Raw genomic sequence first — 23,747 nt, 5'->3', positions numbered from 1 at the left:
GGTTGACATAGACAGGATGGGCTGAAGGGCCTGTTTCCCTGCTGTAAAAGTTTAAGGCTCAATAAGAAGATACTTGACAGCCCCCTGATAAAAAATATAAAGATGTACAAAATCCTTTCCTTCACCCCTACTTGTGAGGAAATTTCCAAATACTGTTAACAAGCTAGATAAGGAAATGGAGATTTCCATTTATCTCCACAATGGAGATAAGAAAAAAAATTTGATGAAATGTAATAAATCCTGACATTTTCTGCTATTGAAGCATTCCTACATTGTGACATGGAGTATGACAAAAAAGTTTCTTCCAGCCATGAACTAACATGTAGAATCCACATTAGCCTTGTACAATTTGCCAGAGAAATTTGCTTCATTTAGCAATTTAGTTTTTGAGAGTATAAGGCTCAGTACAGACTTTTAAACCACATATCCTGCCAACAAGTTTCCATGCCAATTCCATGAGCAACATACAAAAGTGCTCGAGAAATTCACCAGGTCATGCAGCATCCAAAGGAAGCAAAAAGCAATCAATATTTCAGGCTTGAGCCCAGTATTTCCAGATTTTTTTTGTTTCCATCTTTTTGTTTCCACTTCCTTCTGTCCCTCACACTTCAGAACCTTTTGTCTTGATCCAAGTCACCACCTCCCTACTGAATCACACAACTAAATTTCTCACCTAGTCCTTCAAGCTTCATTTGAAACTCCTCTCTAGTTACTGGGTACTCCATGCATTTTAATTCTTCTGGTCTATCCTACTACAAATTGGATCTGCTATGTGTTTCACACTTTGAAACTTCACAACTCCCATCATTCCAAACTCAGTTTCATTGCACATCTCCCCAACTGTACAACCTTTTACCACCGTTCCTTTCAAAACACATAAATACTGGAGGAACTCACCAGGCCTCGCAGTGTCCATAGAAGGTAAAGACATGGAGACTGTGAGACCTGCCGAGTCCCTTTCGCATTTCTGTGTTTTGAAATAAGGGCTCAGGCTCGAAATATCGATAATATATCTTTACCTCCTATGGAGGCCATGAGACTGGCTGAGTTCCTCCAGCATTTCTGTGTTTTGACTATGATCAGTGTTTGCAGACTTTCATGTTTCATACCACAATTTCCTCAAAAATCATGAAAAATACTGAGATGATTTGTAATTGAATAAAACTTGTTGCTTGTTAAATCACAGTTGGATTGTGCAACAATTCCAGTTACACGTATCCTGCAAAGTCTCCGTGGAGAATAAGTTGCAGTTATTGATAGTTGTTGCAATGTCAAGTGATGCCTGGCAGCAGCCCGGCTGTAAACACATGACGAAAGGATCTCCAGTCTCCTTAACCCTCCTGCAAAGCCCAAGCAGCCATCTGCACACACACTCTCTTCAACATTATTTACCATTTATAGAAACTTTAAATTTTGTTGAAGTCCAGCAACCAACAGAACCCAGAAAATTCAACTGAATTTTCATTAACAGCTGATTAATTGTATCATTGTTGCCTGGGATTCTGATGACAGTCACTGCCAAATTTTACATGCTAGTTACAAGATGAAAAGAAATCATCATCTGATCGGATAGAAAAAAAGAACTTTAGTAACAGATATTCTGAGGTGGAAGTGATAGAATTCCATATTGGTGGGGGGTGGGGGAGAGATGCATCAGGTCTCTCTAACTCAGAGAAGGTTTCTGATGAACAGTGAAAGATTGCTTTCACTAATTGTCAAATCATCGATGCCTCTCATAACCTATGGCACAACTATAATATATCACAATAGGATTCAGTCACGTTACAGTCATGTCAACATCAAGCTGAAACAAAATATTTTTCAGTGTATTTCACTCAAACCCAGTTTGCGTGTACCTGATGTAATTTGCAAGTTATTGTCTATTCAGAGAAAGAGAGTTTCGATGCCCTTAGAGATATGATAATGTTTCTTTGTTATATCTTTTTTTCTTTGGCTTGGCTTCGCGGATGAAGATTTATGGAGGGTTATGTCCACGTCTGTTGCAGGCTCGTTGGTGACTGACAAGTCCGATGCGGAACAGGCAGGCACGGTTGCAGCGGTTGCAAGGGAAAATTGGTGGGTTGGGTGTTGGGTTTTTCCTCCTTTGTCTTTTGTCAGTGAGGTGGGCTCTGCGGTCTTCTTCAAAGGAGGTTGCTGCCCGCCGAACTGTGAGGCGCCAAGATGCACGGTTGGAGGTGATATCAGCCCACTGGCGGAAGTCAATGTGGCAGGCACCAAGAGATTTCTTTAAGCAGTCCTTGTACCTCTTCTTTGGTGCACCTCTGTCTCGGTGGCCAGTGGAGAGCTCGCCATATAACACGATCTTGGGAAGGCGATGGTCCTCCATTCTGGAGACTTGTCCCACCCAGCGCAGTTGGGTCTTCAGCAGCGTGGATTCGATGCTTGCGGACTCTGCCAGCTCGAGTACTTCGATGATGGTGATGAAGTCACTCCAGTGAATGTTGAGGATGGAGCGGAGACAGCTCTGATGGAAGCGTTCTAGGAGCCGTAGGCGATGCCGGTAGAGGACCCATGATTCGGAGCCGTACAGGAGCGTGGGTATGACAACGGCTCTGTACACACTGATCTTTGTGTGTTTCTTCAGGTGGTTGTTTTTCCAGACTCTTTTGTGTAGTCTTCCAAAGGCGCTATTTGCCTTGGCGAGTCTGTTGTCTATCTCTTTGTCGATCCTTGCATCAGATGAAATGGTGCAGCCGAGGTAGGTAAACTGGTTGACCGTTTTGAGTTCTGTGTGCCCGATGGAGATGTGGGGGGGCTGGTAGTCATGGTGGGGAGCTGGCTGATGGAGGACCTCCGTTTTCTTCAGGCTGACTTCCAGGCCAAACATTTTGGCAGTTTCCACAAAACAGGACGTCATGTGCTGGAGAGCTGGCTCTGAATGGGCAACTAAAGCGGCATCGTCTGCAAAGAGTAGTTCACGGACAAGTTGCTCTTGTGTCTTGGTGTGAGCTTGCAGGCACCTCAGATTGAAGAGGCTGCCATCCGTGCGGTACCAGATGTAAACAGCTTCTTCATTGTAGAGGTCTTTCATGGCTTGTTTCAGCATCATGCTGAAGAAGATAGTAAAGAGGGTTGGTGCGAGGACGCAGCCTTGCTTCACGCCGTTGTCAATGGAGAAGGGTTCGGAGAGCTCATTGCTGTATCTGACCCGACCTTGTTGGTTTTCGTGCAGTTGGATAACCATGTTGAGGAAATTGGGGGGGCATCCGAGGCGCTCTAGTATTTGCCAAAGCCCTTTCCTGCTCACTGTGTCGAAGGCTTTGGTGAGGTCAACAAAGGTGATGTAGAGTCCTTTGTTTTGTTCTCTGCACTTTTCTTGGAGCTGTCTGAGGGCAAAGACCATGTCAGTAGTTCCTCTGTTTGCGCGAAAGCCGCACTGTGATTCTGGGAGAACATTCTCGGCGACGCTAGGTATTATTCTATTTAGGAGAATCCTAGTGAAGATTTTGCCTGCAATGGAGAGCAGCGTGATTCCCCTGTAGTTTGAGCAGTCTGATTTCTCGCCTTTGTTTTTGTACAGGGTGATGATGGTGGCATCACGAAGGTCCTGAGGCAGCTTTCCTTGGTCCCAGCAAAGCATGAAAATCTCATGCAGTTTGGCATGTAGAGTTTTGCCGCCAGCCTTCCAGACCTCTGGTGGGGGATTCCATCCATACCTGCTGCTTTGCCACTTTTCAGTTGTTCAATTGCCTTATATGTCTCATCCTGGGTAAGGACCTCATCCAGCTCTAGACTCAAGGGCTGTTGAAGGAGCTGGAGCAGGGCGGATTCTTGGACTGAGCGGTTGCCACTGAAAAGGGATTGGAAGTGTTCTGACCATCGGTTGAAGATGGAGATCTTGTCGCTGAGGAGGACTTCGCCGTCTGAGCTGCGCAGAGGGCTTTGGACTTGGGGTGAGGGGCCATACACAGCCTTTAGTGTCTCAAAAAATCCCCTGAAGTCGCCAATGTCGGCGCTAAGGTGGGTTCGTTTGGCGAGGCTAGTCCACCGCTTCTAGATTTCCTGGCTGTTTTTGTCAAACCAGTCCTTGTTTTTCCTGGAGGAGAAGCCCAGTACCTCTTCAGTGGATTGCAATATGGCCGTTTTCAGCTGATCCCAGAAGGTTTCAGGAGACTTGTCTGTGAGGCAGTTTGCATCCTCAAGCTTTGCTTGGAGATTTGCCTGGAAGTTTCCTCTCACTTCGTCTGACTGCAACTTTCCAACATTGAACCTCTTTCTGGGGGCTCCACTGTTCTTGAACTTTGGCTTGAAGTGAAGGTTGAGCCTGCAGCGAACAAGCCGGTGGTCAGTGTGGCATTCCGCGCTGGGCATGATCCTGGTGTGGAGCACATCTCGTTTGTCTCTTCCTCGCACCAGAACGTAGTCCAGGAGGTGCCAGTGTTTGGATCGGGGATGCATCCAGGTAGTCTTCAGGCTGTCTCTCTGCTGGAAAAGGGTGTTAGTAATGACAAGCCGCTGTTCTGCGCAGACCTCCAACAGGAGGCACCTGTTGTCATTGCACTTGCCGACACCATGCTTGCCAAGGATTCCTGGCCAGGTTTCTGAGTCTTTGCCGACGCGAGTGTTGAAGTCGCCAAGGATGACAACCTTGTCGGCTGTAGGGGTGTGTTGGATGAGGTTGTGCGGATCAGTGTAGAACTTGTCCTTTTCTGCTGGTTCCGCCTGAAGGGTTGGAGCATAGACACTGATGAGAGTGATGTGTCGCTTGTTTTGAAGGGGGAGTCGCATGGACATGATCCGGTCAGAGTGGCCTGTCGGGAGGTTTTAGAGTTTGGAGGCAATGGAGTTCTTGACCATGAAGCCAGATAGGCGACGTTCAGCCTGAGGCTTGCCAGACCAGTAGAGTGTGTAGCTCGCGCCGTGCTCTTGGTGGCTGCCAACATCTGCAAGGCGGACTTCGCTGAGAGCGGCTATGTCGATGTCGAGTCTGAGGAGTTCATGTGTGATGAGGGCAGACCGACGTTTAGGTCGGTGGCTGTCAACCTTGTCTAGCATGGTTCTGAAGTTCCAGCATGCTAGCTTGAGTTTGTGTGCATCTTTTGAGGGGGAGGACGTGGATATGTCCTCGGGCCTGCGCAAAGGAGCTTTTAGGTGAAGTGCAGTGTGCGCAGTACTGGCCCCACCCTTTACACCCATGGTTCGTGTGCCGTGGCCAAGCAAGCAGCGAGGTCATAGGTTTTATATCGGAGTGCCCTTCTCTTATGCAGGTTGCTTAACCGGGCTGAAGAGGCCTGCCTCCCCTTTTAGGTCGAACCATATCTGGAGATCTACGACCGCTGTCCACAGTTATGGAGTGGTGCGCCCTGGAATTGGCCTGCATGCGTTTACTCCTGACGCGGCCGAGAGCTGGCGGTGCGGGCGAGCTTTCTTCTGCCCTTCCTGCAGGGCCCTGGAGCCACCGGACATTGTTATATCAAAGAAAAAACAACATGACATTTCTGGCCTAAAGTCTCATTTCTTTTCTGGGCCCTGTCAAATATAGGATAGAGGAAGTTTCAGATCAGCCTATCATTTTCATGAAAAGGAACAAACCACACCCTTCAAAAACAAGCATTTTAAATGTTCTATAGGAATAGTTAACAAGCACAAATCTAGAAAATAATTTCATTTTGTTACTGTAATGCTTGAAAAAAATATTCTTCTGGCCAATTTCAGCATGTGTTACTTCCCATGCTACATTAGTATGATTAATTGTAACGATTATCAAAATCATAATCTTTAAAAGCAATGGCAAACACATCCAAATCCAGGAACTACATTTGATAGCTTGCATCTGTTTTTACTTCATCACCTGTTTTTCAACTAATTTTATTCCAGTGAAATTAAGAATCACAGCAGTATGAAGACAACACACTTGTTTGTTTAATAATGACTATAAACCTTGCTTTCATTGTGCTCCCCCATCTTTCTTAATATCTCTTCTTTGACCAGTGTTACATCAAAACTCACAAGTACCGACTAAAAATAAATTTGATGGCATGCAGAAAACACTGCCTGATAGCTCAACAAATTACCTTGGGAATCAAAACAGTCCAAGGATAATGAGTCAACATTGGATCAAAAGTACAAGGCAGCCAGGGGTTCCAGGAAGAATTGGAAAATAAAATGGCTCTATATTAAATGATCACAGGATTAAGATTAAAGGAGGATACTTGGTCAAGGAAATGAGTAATTAAGGCAGGCAAGTTAACTATAATTAAATATAAGTAAAATTCACAAGATTGTAATTGGGCAACCACGGAACAGCAGGATGCGATCCTGACCTTGGGGCTGTCTGTCTGGAGTTTGCACTCTTTCTGCCGCTGCATTGATTTCCACCAGTGCTCTGTTTTCCTTGCAGTTGTCAAGTGAAAAATACAAAATTTAAGAAAACTTGACATAGCATAATTCTCAGAACCAAATGCACATCAACTTAAAATTGTGATATTTATCGATTTCCAGTAAAGGTTAATAAATTAGTCATTTATAGTCTGGGGAAGAACAAGATGGAAGTTTACTCCTCAGGTCTTTAACCACCAATCACCTGCATTGTTTCAGCAACAATACACACATTTACATTTAATTCATTGAATTTCCATATTTTGGCATCCATTTTATGGAAACATTGACAATAAATCCTCAAAATACAAGAGCAACATCTGGTTTTTTTTCAGACAATGATTGGAACTGATTTCTACAAAGAAAATATATATATATATTTCAATATACCTGGCAGGTGCCACATTTCAGAATTTCTGTGGTCATCTGTTGGCCATTTTACTTCTAGTTCTTCAGGAGTCTTTGGTCCATCCTGTAACCATTGATCTAAAATGGCAAATGGCACCTATTAATAGCAAGTTCAAATTAATCAAATTTCAAACACTTTTCAAAAAAAAGTGAATTGAATGTATTGAGTCATGGTAGAATTTGGCAGAGAGCCAGAACTTGGGACAAGAATAGCTCCACCTCAAATCACAGAACTTACAAATTTCATTTGCCTCGCTGAAATTTCCCCTTAACAAGCATTGTTGCTCAATTATCACTGAATGCTGACAGGCACAAGAATGGCAGCATCTGGAACACAACGAACTCTGCCATTGGAAATGCATACCTTCTGCAGCAGGCAGTGTGTGTGCTGGTTGCTAGTTTATAACTATTCTTGCAAACTCACTCCCTTGGAGAAAGGGAGCAAATGCATGCAGCAGCATCAACTTGCACATCTTTTTCCATTCTTCTGTCATTTACTGAGACATAACTGTGCATGAATCTGACTTGGATATGCTTTGCTCTTCCTTCATCATCTTTGGATCAAAGAATTCCAGAAGGTTGCTTATGTGTCTTCTTAAGGGTAGCCTGGGCTAAGCAATAAATACTTGTTGGAGCATAGGTAATTTCAATGGAACTAAATTTTAGATAAAGTAAATAGCATCTACTGTGTTAATAGTATGGACAGAAGATTAATTTCTAGGTAAGTATCTTCAATCATACAGATCACATGAAAGTTTAAAGTTCACTGTTGAAAAGATAAAGTTCAGATTTATTGCCAGAGTGCATACATGACATCACATACAACCATGAGATTATTTTTCCTGCGGACCAGGCAGAATTTCTACTTATTGATAGTGCAAAAAAAAACCTGTACTTAAAGAAATGTATATAAAAGAGAGAAATGTAAACAAAGAAAGCAAGGCCGGGCAACGGGTTCACCTGCTGTTAAAGTTGTTCAAATTCAAAGTTTGTGAATGTCATTGCCATTCCAAAATATTCCAACATTCTTAGACAATGCTGAAAATGGAAATAATCAATAGCCTTAATTAATAAAAAGTACTGAAAACAGAGTGGTACTTAAAGACAATGAAATCAATTAAATTCAACTGAAGTAAGTAGAAATTAACCTTCTTTTAATATTCACCCAAAGCACTGTGAAGGCCAAGGACATCTGTGCTGCCCCCTATAGGATTCTATTACAGTTCAAAAGTGTAGCAAGGTGTCACAAATTCAACACTCGGCTGGACCAGGACACTCGGCTGGACCAGGACACTCGGCTGGACCAGGACACTCGGCTGGACCAGGACACTCGGCTGGACCAGGACACTCGGCTGGACCAGGACACTCGGCTGGACCAGGACACTCGGCTGGACCAGGACACTCGGCTGGACCAGGACACTCGGCTGGACCAGGACACTCGGCTGGACCAGGACACTCGGCTGGACCAGGACACTCGGCTGGACCAGGACACTCGGCTGGACCAGGACACTCGGCTGGACCAGGACACTCGGCTGGACCAGGACACTCGGCTGGACCAGGACACTCGGCTGGACCAGGACACTCGGCTGGACCAGGACACTCGGCTGGACCAGGACACTCGGCTGGACCAGGACACTCGGCTGGACCAGGACACTCGGCTGGACCAGGACACTCGGCTGGACCAGGACACTCGGCTGGACCAGGACACTCGGCTGGACCAGGACACTCGGCTGGACCAGGACACTCGGCTGGACCAGGACACTCGGCTGGACCAGGACACTCGGCTGGACCAGGACACTCGGCTGGACCAGGACACTCGGCTGGACCAGGACACTCGGCTGGACCAGGACACTCGGCTGGACCAGGACACTCGGCTGGACCAGGACACTCGGCTGGACCAGGACACTCGGCTGGACCAGGACACTCGGCTGGACCAGGACACTCGGCTGGACCAGGACACTCGGCTGGACCAGGACACTCGGCTGGACCAGGACACTCGGCTGGACCAGGACACTCGGCTGGACCAGGACACTCGGCTGGACCAGGACACTCGGCTGGACCAGGACACTCGGCTGGACCAGGACACTCGGCTGGACCAGGACACTCGGCTGGACCAGGACACTCGGCTGGACCAGGACACTCGGCTGGACCAGGACACTCGGCTGGACCAGGACACTCGGCTGGACCAGGACACTCGGCTGGACCAGGACACTCGGCTGGACCAGGACACTCGGCTGGACCAGGACACTCGGCTGGACCAGGACACTCGGCTGGACCAGGACACTCGGCTGGACCAGGACACTCGGCTGGACCAGGACACTCGGCTGGACCAGGACACTCGGCTGGACCAGGACACTCGGCTGGACCAGGACACTCGGCTGGACCAGGACACTCGGCTGGACCAGGACACTCGGCTGGACCAGGACACTCGGCTGGACCAGGACACTCGGCTGGACCAGGACACTCGGCTGGACCAGGACACTCGGCTGGACCAGGACACTCGGCTGGACCAGGACACTCGGCTGGACCAGGACACTCGGCTGGACCAGGACACTCGGCTGGACCAGGACACTCGGCTGGACCAGGACACTCGGCTGGACCAGGACACTCGGCTGGACCAGGACACTCGGCTGGACCAGGACACTCGGCTGGACCAGGACACTCGGCTGGACCAGGACACTCGGCTGGACCAGGACACTCGGCTGGACCAGGACACTCGGCTGGACCAGGACACTCGGCTGGACCAGGACACTCGGCTGGACCAGGACACTCGGCTGGACCAGGACACTCGGCTGGACCAGGACACTCGGCTGGACCAGGACACTCGGCTGGACCAGGACACTCGGCTGGACCAGGACACTCGGCTGGACCAGGACACTCGGCTGGACCAGGACACTCGGCTGGACCAGGACACTCGGCTGGACCAGGACACTCGGCTGGACCAGGACACTCGGCTGGACCAGGACACTCGGCTGGACCAGGACACTCGGCTGGACCAGGACACTCGGCTGGACCAGGACACTCGGCTGGACCAGGACACTCGGCTGGACCAGGACACTCGGCTGGACCAGGACACTCGGCTGGACCAGGACACTCGGCTGGACCAGGACACTCGGCTGGACCAGGACACTCGGCTGGACCAGGACACTCGGCTGGACCAGGACACTCGGCTGCAGACACTGTGGTTGTAGTAATAACACACCAAAATGCTGGAGAAACTCAGCCAGTCTTGCAGAGTTTATCCTAAGAACGCTGCAAGACCAGCTGAGTTCCTCCAGCATTTTGGTGTGTTATTATTAGTCTGTAAACTGGCATCAAATGGGGAAAAGCCAGACAGAAAACTGGGGCCATTGTCTTTAATCAATAAGCAATGCAATTTTAATCATAATTATCGCAGCAGAGCTTCATCTTCTTCATATTTGAGAACAACCCTAATACAGCCGTGGAATGATTTGTATATTGCAGACAGTGGTACGCCTTAGTAACTTTCCCAATGTGTTTTCATGGCAACTTTTGATGAAAAACACTTTTAAAAAATTATACAACAGGATTTATTTGATGTTTACCTGACCATTCGGCATAAAACAATGATACAAGTTATTGCCCAAAGTACATGTTTGTCTTTATATTCAAGCCTTGATAACTAATATTTCAAACCAATGCATGTCATAAACCTCGATTCTGCCATGTCATTCTTTCAAGTTATCAATGTTGTGAAGATAACAAAACCTTATTAATAAAAATTGAAAACTAGAAAATGAAAATAATAGCAATAAGTAAGGAAACCCTTCAAATTCTCGTCTTCTCATTTAACTAAAATTATATTAGGATCATAGCATTTGTCTAACCTTAATATTGTTATCTACTTTTCATTTTCACAAGAACGTGGAACATATTCTGCTTCCAAATTCTCCAAGCCCAATTCCCATCCCAGGCCACATCTGATAAGCACGCACTTCCCTTTTATACAACAAGGGCAAAGTCTGGTAAAAGCAAGCTGCCTATATTTGGACTATTTCCAAATAATTTTCCTAAATTTGCTTTTCCCTGCAAGCATGGCATATTAGTAAAGTGTGGTAAAACTTTAAAGAATACCAAATAACAATCCCTTACAATTGTTATTTTCTCTTCTGCAATATCTGGTAGAAGGCGTCCATTAAGGCATGTTTTTATGCTTATGAACAAATTAAACATGTTCATAAAATTCTTAAATTATATTATATTGCACTCAATAAGAAAGTCATTGTAATTTATATTTAGCGTTTCAATTCTTTATTGTAGAAACAAAGTATTGTGGAATAAAAGTGATAATCAAATCTCCATAATCATCAAGGCGCAAGAGATTGCAGAAGCTGTAATCTGGAGCAAAAATGAACTAACGGAGGAACTCACTGAGTCAGGCAGCATCTGTGGAGACAGAGGGATGATCAACATTCTGGATCAAGACCCTGCATCAGGGCTGAGAGTATAGAGGCAATATGAAAAGGTGAGGGAGGAATTAGGCAGGAGCAAGCAGACAAAAGGTGTGTAAGTGTGTAGGTGACATGTAGGTGGAACAAGGAGATAATGAGGGGAGGGAAAGAGAAACAAAACTGAATAATGGGGAGCTTGTGGGGAGAAGTTTTAAAAAAAAAGGGGTAGGAGAAGCTGAGTGGATCAGAAGGAGATAGAAGGCACACAGTAGAAGATTGAATGTTCATACTCTTTGGTTGTACATTGTGTAGTTGGAACATGAGAAGTGGCTTTTCTCAATTTCAGGTCACCTGCACCCCATGTTTCTTTCTTTTTTCTAATCCACACAGGTTATCCTACAACCAAACCTCTCGAGCAGTTCTTCCCCATCTGCTTACCATCCACACAATTATTCTATTGGGGGCCCAATCCTTTCCCTCCTCTGTTCCATCTGCCCATCAACCATTATTTCACCTTGTTCCATCCATTATCTGTCAATCTCTGCCTTACCCCCTCCCTCTCTTTAGACAGACTCTCCACTGTCAACTCCATGTAGTTGTGTCTTGATCGAAAATGTTGACATCATCTGATTTCCTGCCCCGCTGAATTCCTCCAATGGCTTGTTTTTGGCTCCCTATAAGTGAGCTTTTGCCAAGTCTGGAACAAATATTCATTCAATAGCCAAATTCAATTTAAGTGTATAAGACAACCCATGAAGCACTCAAAAAACACATCAAAAACAGGGGTTGTTTTATAGGCCAGAGATAAAAACACAACCTTAAAATTCTACTCAAAATACCCCTCGATTGGTTCCATAATCCACTCAGACCCTGCCCTACAACAAAATTGTAAGCTCCTGGTATATTGGAAAGAATTTATTGTAAAAAAAAAATGCACATCTAAAATCCTTCAAAATCACTATCATTGTCTGAGGGAAAGAATTCGGCAAGTACATCTGGATTCTGTCATCATAAAGGGCCCCAGTCTGAATCTGATGAGTCGGCTTCCACTTCGTCATCAGTGTCCCCCAATAAATCATCCTCTGTACCATCCATTGCGCTAGAGATGCCGCACTTTTTGAAAGATTTTATTACAGTCTCTACTTTCACTTTATCCCATGCTTTGATCATAAAAATCTTTGTTTTGCTGGAGGCTCCATGATAACATCCACCTTCCAGTCACAACCTACAGCTTAGTCAATGCAACACCAGCTCAGTCAGCACGTATTTTTGGGAGGTCGTCTTATACACCCGATATATGATAAAACCATGAAATTCAGGCTGAAATTGGGGACCTGTCTTATCTGAGGGTCATCTTATATGCCGAAATATACTGTGGCAGAGCACATATTTGCAGTGGAAAATCGGCTCCGCTTGTCACTCGCAATCAGTGGAGCAGCCGCGGCAAAGATGGCATCACGGGTTCTTCTCTTCCAGAACGCCATCGTGACACGAGTTGTTGTATGTAAATGGTCTCAGTTCTTTGCACTGTGCTCGTGCACACACCACTACAATATGGAATTTAAATTTAAATATGCAGAATGGCAACAGGCCATTTCGGCCCACAAGTCTGTGCCACCCAATTTAGACCTAATTAGTCTACACCCCAGGTACATTTCAAATGGGAAGGAACTAGAGCCCCTGGAGAAAACCCATGCAAACATGGGGAGAACAAATTCCTTACAGACAGCGCGGGAATGGAGCCATGGTCCCAATCGCTGGTGTTGTACTAACCACTACACCAACCATGCCTCACTTAATTTCACCTTTTTAAACCTCAACCTGAAATAGTCCCAAAAATCTCAGATATTCTCAAGGACAAGAATCAAGTGATGCCATCAGCATCGAGACAAGGCCAATGGTAATTCATTGGTATCTAGATGTGATTGTTACAGTATATGCCTCAATTATCTCAGACTACTCGGATTGAACCTGCCAACATAGGTGGGTAACATTCAACTCAACTATAACTGTTTTATCTGCAAAATGTAACTGTAGCACGGTGGCCCTGCAGTTGGCAATATTGCCTCACACTTCAGGAACTTGGGCCAATCTAGATCTTGGATTTTCTCTGTGCAGAGTTTTCATTCTTCCTGTAAATGCTTGGATTTCCCCAGTCCTCTGGTTTCCTCCCCTATGCCAAACACTGAGTAATTTACTGGCTACTGTAAATTCTGCCTGACTGCGGTAGGTACATTCCAAAATTGAAGGGCATTTGATGGTCATGTAAGAGAGAGCAAGCTACAGAGTTAAACAGAAATAAAGGAAGGAAAGGGACTGATGGGATTACCCTACTGTGAGACAACATGACCTGCATGGCCCACCAACAAGAATCTATCATTCATACATTTGTCACAGTTATCATAAACTGCTCTCATCACATATTTTAATATTTACTAGAACCCGATAATATGCCAACATTTTGGGCTATTGTAATTATGAACTACATGTTATGAAATTCTGCCTGGCCCTCAGGATAAAGAATCTCAGGTATGTATGTGATGTCATTTATTTTGCCAATAAATATGATCTTTAAATATCAAGTTGCTTCCAATTACCAGTATGAGATATCTCAGTTTTGACCAAAACCAGAGATCATCTGAACCCAAAGATGAATTTGCATAGTATTTCTGAATTCTGGGTTTTGTTAAATTACAGATCTTGAGGAGGAAGCAACAGCACAAATACTTCAACTTCTAGGGCACTGACTGACCATCCACTTGAGCATTGAAATTGTACCGATCCATGTCGGGTGGGAAGCTTTAGAATGGAAACTACTGGCGATTCTTGTAAAAAGTTGAAGCAATGACTCAATGAATGGAAAGGCCCCAAGTCACACAAGGATCAATTATACATTCTAATACTGGTATAAGTTTCCTTTGGAGAACATTTGTTTTCCAAGTTTGCTGATCAAAAATAATTTGTGATACTGATGGATTTCTAAATGTTGAAATAATTCTAAACTAGCCAAATCAATTCTGTGATCCCTGTGGAGTGTAAAATCATGAGAATTCTGCAGAAGGGGAAACGATGTGGAGCATGCATTAACTGATAGCGAAGTTGAGGTTTGAGAGCATTTTTAGCAGATAATCACTCATAGATCCTGATGAAAACAAATAAATTGTTGACAAACACATGTAAGCCTTTTATGGCAAGTTGAAGACATTGAAATTCAGAAACACAATTAGATCTGTATGATCACAGAATGTTTGCAAGGGCCCATATTAGAGCCTCCACAATGAGAAAAAAAATCAAATTGAGGAAACGCGAGCTTCTCGTCTCTGCTCGAGAAAAGAAATAAGGATGCAAGACACAGCTTGAAAATAAAGGTTTTGGCATTTTCATTGAAACAAAATTAGATTCCAGAAAAATTCTGTACATACCTGTAGCTACACAATGGAAGCATTGGAACATGGTTTGAAGTTATAAAAGAAAAGCAGGAAATAATAGATTTTTGAGGCAATAGGATAATAGAATTATTGAAAATATAAACACATTACATCAAGAGAGTGTGTTAATGGTTCTAAAACTGCTGCATCACTTGAAGCGAGAGGAACCAAAGCATTCCCTGCCTGGAAAATTGTGATATGGATATGCAAGGCTCTCAAGGTCTGATCCTTCATGCAATACTTACCTGTTAATATTGATATTTAACCTTTACTCCACAGCATAAAGGGAAAAATACCAAATGCATTTTGCTTACCATCCTCAGTGAACCCCTAAATATTTCCATCTGAGAAGTAATGGAAACAAAACATGAAAATGACAAGCAAAATAGTACCATATTTCATACATTTGGAACAACCTAAATTTCTTTTGATGTGATTTCTGACCTGAAAGTATGATGGACTGCAATAAAAGGACTTAATGACCACATGTAATGAAAGATGTGCTTAAATAGAAAAAAAAACAATACAATAGGACAATGACTTCCCTCCCAATGAGACAGAGATAGATAGTCAAAATCTTCCCCCCCCCCACCCCCCATGGTGGAGATATTAAACAAGAGACCATAGGTTTAAGGTGAGAAGTAGGAAATTTAAAGGGCTTTTGAGGGGCAAGTTTCCTTGTGTCCATGTTTTTTTAAAACACAGATTGCCAAAAGAGATAGTGAAATCAGATACAATTACAAAATTTAAGAGACATTTATACAGAAATTAAATAGGAAAAGCATAGAAGGATACAGACCTAATTGAGACAAATGTGATTAGTGTAGATGGGCATGGATGTGGTGGGTCAGAGGGCATATTTCTGTGCTATGCAACTCCAATTGTGAATCATTAAATAAGCAGCAGAAATAGAGAGAAATTAAATAAAATTACATGATACACCAATAATAAAGGGATATGGATGAAGTGCAGGCAGAAGAGATTTGGTTTAATTTTGAAGTTGTGTTTAGTGCAGACATCATGGGCTGAAGAGCCTGTTCTTGTGCTGTATTGTTCTGGGTTCTTGTCAAAATAAAATCAAAGATAGTAAAATTTTGGATGGTCCAGTGAAAATTATGAACCAACATCAGAGAGTCTTTTTCAAGGCTATTTTCCATCTACTAAAGTAAAAAAGTGATTAAATTAATTGCAATAGATCTGAAAATCAAGAATAGAGATCATTTCCAATTGACATTTATCACATATAGGATCGATATGAGAATAAAAGCGATGGAGTTTATCTTTAGACATATGAGCTCTATGAACAACTTTAAACTGTATTAGTGAATGTTTTGCACATAGAGAAGAAGAGTTTACCAGTCGCAGAATTTTATTCCAATTTTCATTAGAAATATGAAGGTTGAGTTCTCTTTCCCAATCATTTTTAAACTTTTCAAAAGTCCCAGAATTTATTTTTGTAATTATATTATATAATTTAGATATCACACCTTTTGGGGGGAATTTTGAATATAGTATATCCTCTAAAACAGTCGTAGTCTCCCGATTGGGAAAAGAGGGTAAAGTCGAAACTAAGAAACTCCTAATCTGCAAATATCGAAAGAAATGAGATCGAGGTAAATCATATTTCATGGATAATTGTTCAAATGACATGAAAGAGTTATCCAAGAATAAATCCGACAAGCATGTTATACCTTTAACTTTCCAGAGTAAATAAGCTTGATCAATTAGAGAGGGATGAAAAAGGAAATTTAGTACAATAGGAGTTTCCAAGATAAAATGACTTAGGCCAAAAAATCTCCGGAATTGAAACCATATACGTAGTGTATGTTTAGCCATTGGATTATCAATTTGTTTATATAATTTAGTAAGAGTAAAAGGGAGAGCAGCTCCCAAAATAGAGCTAATTGAAAAATTTTGTATCGGTTTAATTTCTAAATTTACCCAATGGGGATTTAGAGATAATTCTGAATAATGTTTTGGTCCTGTCCCTCTTTACAGAATTATTGGAAGGAAATTTTTTCCATTATATCTACTGTTTTGAATATTGATTTACAACCACATCCCATTACTGCAATTTTTGGATTACCTATGATAGATTTGACTTATTTATCTCTTCCTGCGGATCGTATGATTGCTTTTCTTACACTAATGGCTAGAAGATCTATACTATTAAATTGGAAAGAGGTTAATCCTCCCACTGTTTTCCAATGGTTTACCCAAACTATACTATGTTTAAATTTAGAGAAAATTAGAAACTCTGTCTATGAATCCCCTTCTAAGTTTGAGTTAACCTGGCGACCATTTATTCAATATTTTCATTTGTGGTGAGTTATCTGGCTCTGTTTTCTTTCTATGATTATGTATGATAATTGAGCTGTAAGATGAGATCGGAGTGATCGGCGTGGTTTAGCTATATCTGTAGGTTTTTTTTAAAGTTTTTTTTAATTCAGATTTGTTTTTTCTTCTTTTTTGGGGTTTTTTTTTTCTCTTTTTTCATATATTGTTATTAATTATATCTTTTTTTTAGAGATAGTTCACACCCTAAACTGATCAAAAAAATTTTTTTTTTATGATATATTTTTATTCTGTAATATTATTGTTTAATATCTCTGTATTAATTCATTACTTACTATGTATTTTTTATATCTCTTTGAACTGTATGTGTTTATAAATTATAATAATAATAAAAAGATTGAAAAAGAAAGAGATCATTTATTTGCATGCTCATCCAATTCCAAAATAAATATTCCCAAACTTGTCAGGTCATTCAATCCAAGCTGAAATTTAACATCCCAATTGGAGAGAAAAACCATCACAGCTAAACTAACTTTTTTCAGGAAATCGTTGAAACAAGGCTGCCGTGGGCTCACGATAACATGCCTTAACGGCGGTAAAAAAATTAACAAAAGACATACTTTTAGTTGAAGGATAGAACTTTACTCTGTGAACAACAGATGATATTAATATTAAGCATGCAGCATTTGTAGCAGGATATAGGCAGCGAATTCTGGAGCCAAGGCCTTAGCAGCTAATTGCACAACAAAGAATGAAACGGTGCACAATTGCCAGGCTGGATGGGAATCATGGGAAGGTGGTGGTGAGATGCAACAACTTACTGGCAGAGGTTGTTATGAGGCGCTGCCAGTGGGGAAGCAGATGGGAAATCAGAGTGGGCATGGATAGAGTTTTGGGGAACAGAAGTAGTTAAACGGCTGTAGAAAGTGTCATGACTTGGAAGATGAGAATGGATCCACGTAGGACAATACTGCTGAATGACATTAGTGAAATATTGGGGAGGACAGTGTGCTCAACTAAGTTGGACAGAATGAAGGAGAGTTTACTTTTGTCAGAGCCATAGATTAAGTCTTTAGTGACTTTGTTACTGATCTATGGGGACAAATTTGATGAACATGATTAATATTCAAAAGCCAAGGGAAAACCATCAGGGATTTGTGGGTACAGTTCATCCAAAGCTTCAGATTAAAAAAAGTGTCAAAGATGAAGGGGTCAAGTGACTTTTTAAAATTGAGGAGAGGGATAGTGATGAGTCAGTTGCTAACCAGAGGGAATTGTTATAAGCATTAACTGACCTTAAAATAATGAAATAATCATCAGTTTAATGGACTTAAGTAATAGAGTAGGAGGCCAGTCTCATGAGCAGAATAAGGTCAGCCAATACTTAACCGGTGATGGGAGAAGCACAAGAAAGATTATGAAATGAGAAATGGGGCAAAAAGAAATTTCAAAAGAAGTCTGGCAGTCTGGGTCAGGGCAAGGATGGGAAACAGTAGCTGAAGCTGATCAGACAATTTCAAACATTGACAAAGAAATCCATGACATCCTAATACATACAATTGGTAGCAAAGCTGGAGGATACAGGAAAAGAGGTTTCAAAATAATTATTTTCAGCCACCCCCTCCCCTAAAATTAGAAAGGGTAATCTCTATAGAACAGAACAAAACTGGAATAGTGAATGAATTTTACATACAAGGGCAAGATTAATCTGCTATGACTAAACCAACTGTTTATAAATTTTATTCACATTTCATTTTTGAGCTTAAAGGTGCAAGTAACTTCAGTCAATCTGAGCGATGTTGATTGTTTTAATGGAGACAACAGCATTAAAAGTGAGAAAGGAGCATAGCTGGACAGATCAATAACAGTAGTAAAGTGGTGAGGCTGGATAGGAGAGCCTGGCGTGCAACCAATAATCAAGATGGCGATTTGGAGGGGCAGAAAATTATTGCAAGAAAAAGGTACAAGACCACAGAAGGGAAAGAACTGGGAAGGAAAAAGAAAAAAAAGATGATCTTTGAAAAGAACAAAGAACTCAAAGTAGAAGTGATGAGTCTGTGACTAGGGCAGAAGAAAAGAATGAGCACAGGGAAGCCTAATAATTGCATGGATTTATTTACACAGAAGTTAATAAGAGACATATACCCTGAAGTAAATGGAGACGTTGGGGCGGGAGGAGAGTGAAGCAGGGAATTGGCTCCAGATGGTTAATTTCTTCAACTGACCTTTATGAAAGATATATTGATAGTTCCCATTCTATGGATTTCCTCATCCTTCCAAGCAGAATGAAGTTTGTATGCTGTCTCAAACAGCTTTATTCCCTATTGTTAGAAGATAAGCCATGGCAGCCCAACATTCCTGATTGCTGTACGAGGAAGGAGGATACCTTCGGAAAGTAGCGTGGGTGGAAGGAGAACTCAATCACACAATGGGTTTATAGGGTGATTCATTCAATCAATCAGAAATACTAGGTGCCTCAGAATAGGTGCAGATAAACTTTTTTCTTTGAAGGAAGTTGAACAAAAAAAATTATTAAATTAGCTGATAACATTGCAAACTATCTGATGTCAATATTACATTTAAGAAATTAAAATAATTTCTTAATTTTGGGAGGAAATCCATGTGTCAAACTAGAAAATTGCCTCTGGACAATATTGAGCACTTAAAAAAACTGAAAAAAAAATGCTACCATTCCCAACAAGGTTTAAAGAATACTTACTGCAAATACAGTACAGAAATTCTGTCATATTATCGGCAAAACAGGGTCACAGCAAGTCCACGCTTAACTGAGTCAATCTACAGAGATGCACTTTGAAAGCAAAATGATATTCTGATCATTTTCTTTTGAAGGTTGGCTAGTCTAGGAAAATGGAGTGAAACACGAAAGTCTGCAGACACCGTGATTGTAGGAAAAACACAGAAATGCTGGAGGAACTCAGCAGGTCTCACAGTGTCGAAAGGAGGTAAAGCAACTAACGTTTCAGAACCAACCTTAAAGGGCTCAGGTCCAAAATGTTTGTTAAATATCTTTACCTCCATTGGATACTGTGAAACCTGCCAAGTTCCTCCAACATTTCTGTGTTTTTAATCTAGGAAAATGTTCACTTCATAAAGGCACCATAATTATTTCTGTGGTTCAATTCTGGAGTCCTCCTCCATTCAGTAATATAAATTAATATCCACTCAATATAGCAGACATCACTGATACTCAATTCCAGCATTCTAATATCATTAGTCTTCTGGTTGAAGGGAAGATTCAACTATTTAAAATTCAAAGCAAGACTACTTGATTCTTTAGAACATCAATCCCTTTTCAGCATTCTCCCCATCAACCTTCTGCCTAGGCCGTTTCATCCTCCAGCTTAATTTTAACCTGTCAGGAATTGGTGCACAGCCTTTTAACACAGCAGACTCAAAAGTGCACACAATCAACCAGCTCTGTAAGATATGCTTGCCAAATACACATCAAAAAATTTCACCCTTGCCTTTAGCACTCGCGTAGAGGTTTGTTATCATTTGGGTCAAGATTAGCTTGATCCTCATCCCATCTTCTTTATCTATCAACTTCCTTCTTCCTTGTGCATAGCAGTGTTGGATCTCGAGGAAAATCAACTAGAAGCTACGAGCAGATTAGTGCCATTATTTTAAAATGAAGGACACAAGTAGAAGATTGATCACAGTGAAGTTTTACCAGAATGTCAAGGCAATGGTCCAAGAGTTCAGTCGAGATCCATGACCGCATTGCTTTCATGCTCAGACATCATGTTACCCAAGCTCTCTGGCATTCATCATGAAAAGGGTGAGCTTGTGAAATCTACATAGCATGTTTAATGTTGTAATTTTCCTCAAAGCACTTTATTGCAGTTATCAAAAAAGAACATTTGGGACACTGGTGGAGACATGGGGAGAAAAAAAACAGACAAGAAAATAAGGAGGGGCAGATGGAAGCAGGTAGCAGGAGGGGAGAGTGGAGCTAGAGACTGTTGGTGGAGGGTGATGGGCAGGGACAGAAAGGTTACAAGAGCAGGAATGTATTAAAGAACCACTAAGGGAAATGTGAGCAGTTGAAACCAAATAGGGAAAGGGATCTGGTGGAGACAGAGATTGTAAGATCAGGGAGAGGGAGACAGAGAGGGTGGGAGGGAAACAGGGAAGCAGAGGTCTCAGGATGATCATTGCTGACAAAGCGCAGATGCACTGTAAACCTACGCTTCATCACTCTGATATAGAGGCCACATCAAGAGAACTGAAGGTATTCTCTCTTCCTTCTAATCTAACTCTGATCCTTTCATTTTTGTTCCCTTTCCCATACCTTCCTCTATCCCTTTCCCCATCCTAACGATGAGATTTTTTCTGGACCAGAAGCCAAGGTACATCAGCAAGCAAGGAAGTGGTTGAGGCTGCCTCATTAAACATATCTAAAATTCGGTTAGATCAATTTTTACATGATGGAGGAATTAGGGGATATGGGGAGAAGGCAGGTAGGTGGAGTTAGGTCATAAATTAGATCAGCCATGATCGTATTGAATGGCGGAGCAGGCTCGATGGGCCATTTTTGGCCTGCTCCTGTTCCTACTTCCTATGTTTTTATGTAAATGGACACAAGGGTGCACAAAAAGCCACATTTTGGATGACCTCAAGGTTGGGAGACTGAAAGATAGAAAGCAATGAACAGAAATACAAAAATACTTGCTTGAACCTAACAAAGGCACACATTACAATCCTATTAGGAGTTCAGACAGAGTTGGGTAGCGTTATAGAAATGAAAGGAGATGGCCTTGGTGAAAGTATAAATGGAAGTTTCAACCTAAAACTCTGTTTCTCTATCCTTAGGAGCTTACAGCCAATTTTTTTCTTTTTATTTTAAATTTTCAGCATAATTTTCTTGGTAATTTATTAAATATAAAATCTTGTTTGTCTGGTTCACCTTCATGGAATTTCCAGGAAGAGAAACAGAGCTGGAATCCTAGAAACAGAGTATGTACTGTGGATTTACAATATCTTTCCACCATTTAGAAAGAAGAAATTTCTATTCACTCATTACTGGTTGTTGGACACATAGGCTGACAATTTAGAGAAATGCTGGCAAGGAACATGTGGACATTAAAAGCAGAATCTGATGTACTTTCAGATGTTGTCATCTTGTGGTGGTATGCAGTTGATTAGCCCAACATCAAATCTTTGTAAGACACCATAGAAACAATATGGGAGTGGAAGGAAGCAAATTTATTGACTACAATAGAACAGGTACAAATAAAAACAGAGGGTTGCACTTCTGTCCAACTGGAAGACAGGAACAGTACTGGAGGAGGATGTTGTAGTCTGAAGTACAAAGGTAGCAGACAGCATGATAAGGAGTTAAGACTGGAGATGGGTCCTTTCTGGTGCTCTACCTGTACCGTCACTTTCTATTCCAAAAAGGAGAATGAGATCAACACTAGTTGAAGAGTCTAAGCATTAGAGGCGCAATTAACAAATGTAGATCGAGTTGGTCCAGAGTTGGGTACAGAAGTACCAGATGGATTTTAATCCAGATAAGTGTGAGGTGATGCATTTTGGAAGGACAACCCAGAAAGACGAGTATAGGGCTAATGGTTGGTTATTTAAGAGTGTGGATGAATAGAGGGACCTTGGAGTGCAAATCTATTCATCCCTCAAGGTCGCCGTACAGATTGATAGCATAGTTAAGAAGGCCTATGGGGATGCTGGCATTCATTAATAGGAGGATCGACTTCAGTAGAGAGTCATCTTGCAATGCTACAAATCTCTGGTACAACCACACTTGAGTATTGTGTTCAGTTCTGGTCACCTCATTATTGGAAAGATGTGGAAGCCATGGAGAGGGAGCAGAGGAGATTTACCAGGATGTTGCCTGGATTGGAAAACAAGACTTATGAGGCAAGGTGAGCAGAGCTAGGACTTTTCACTTTGGAGGATAGAAGGATGAGAGGAGACTTGATAGAGGTCTACAAGATTATGAGAGGCACAGATAGGGTGGATAACCAGCATCTGTTTCCTAGGGCAGGATCAGCAAACACCAGAGGACATATGTACAAAATTAAGGGAGAGAATTTTAGGGGAGACATCAGGTTAAGGTTTGTTTGTTTTTTTTGGTATTTTTAAAAATCTTCACACAGGGTGTTAAAATTGCCTGGAATGCCTTGCCAGGGATAGTGGTGGAAGCTGAAACATTGGAGGCATTTAAGAGACTAAATGGGTGAAAGAAAAATAGAGAGTTATGGAATATGGAGGGTTTAGTATTTTTTTAAGGAAGGGAGATATAAGTTGGCACGACATCGAGGGCCGAACGGCTGTACTGTGCTGTATTGTTCGAAGTTCCCCAGTTCTTTAAGAAAATGAAAACTTTAAGAAATAAGTAAACCGAGTTGGATGTTAGTTGTGGAAGAACAGTTTAACAATGATCATGTGCACAAGGTGGAAAAAAGAGTACGGATAATGAAAGACACAAACTGCTGGAGGAAGTTAATGGGTCAAGCATCATCAGTAGAAGCAGAGGGATGGTTGATGTTCAAGGTCAAGACCCTGCATCAAGAGAGTACAGTCAGTTTAAACACAAGTGAACATACATTCCTGGTCATGAGGTAATGGCCACACTTAGAAATTTGTTTGTTCCATTTACAAAACACATTAGGTCTGAATGAGTGAAGATGAGCATTCTTTATATCTGATTGAATGCCATGCTTTGGGGTTCTCTGGGTGCAGGGCAGTTTGAAATTTTGTATCAATAGAGTATAATATATATAAAAGACATCTTCTGAAGTGATAGGAGGGGGAAAATCATCAAAAAAATGGTTGCCTTCAGGACTCTTCACTCTGTTGAAGGGTAAAAACTAAAATCTCTTAA

General features: G+C 42.1%; 1 protein-coding gene across 11 annotated transcripts in view; it reads right to left on the bottom strand.

Moving 5' to 3' along the window:
• zfpm1 (zinc finger protein, FOG family member 1) overlaps positions 1-23,747 on the bottom strand; it is a 210,196-nt gene that overhangs the window by 119,669 nt on the left and 66,780 nt on the right. For 8 of the 11 annotated variants that reach the window (XM_069901848.1, XM_069901842.1, XM_069901841.1 and 5 more), the window contains one exon: positions 6,730-6,825. The exons of 1 other annotated variant lie outside the window; for it this stretch is intronic. In XM_069901848.1, coding sequence (XP_069757949.1) covers positions 6,730-6,825 — 96 coding nt within the window. Of the gene's footprint in view, positions 1-6,284; positions 6,355-6,729; positions 6,826-23,747 lie in introns of all 11 variants that reach the window. 2 more of the 11 variants (XM_069901852.1, XM_069901851.1) reach the window with 1 other exon arrangement.

The sequence above is a fragment of the Narcine bancroftii genome, chromosome 10, assembly GCF_036971445.1.
Source record: "Narcine bancroftii isolate sNarBan1 chromosome 10, sNarBan1.hap1, whole genome shotgun sequence".
Classification (NCBI taxonomy): Eukaryota; Metazoa; Chordata; class Chondrichthyes; order Torpediniformes; family Narcinidae; genus Narcine; species Narcine bancroftii.
This window is presented reverse-complemented; position numbering and strand designations above follow the sequence as displayed.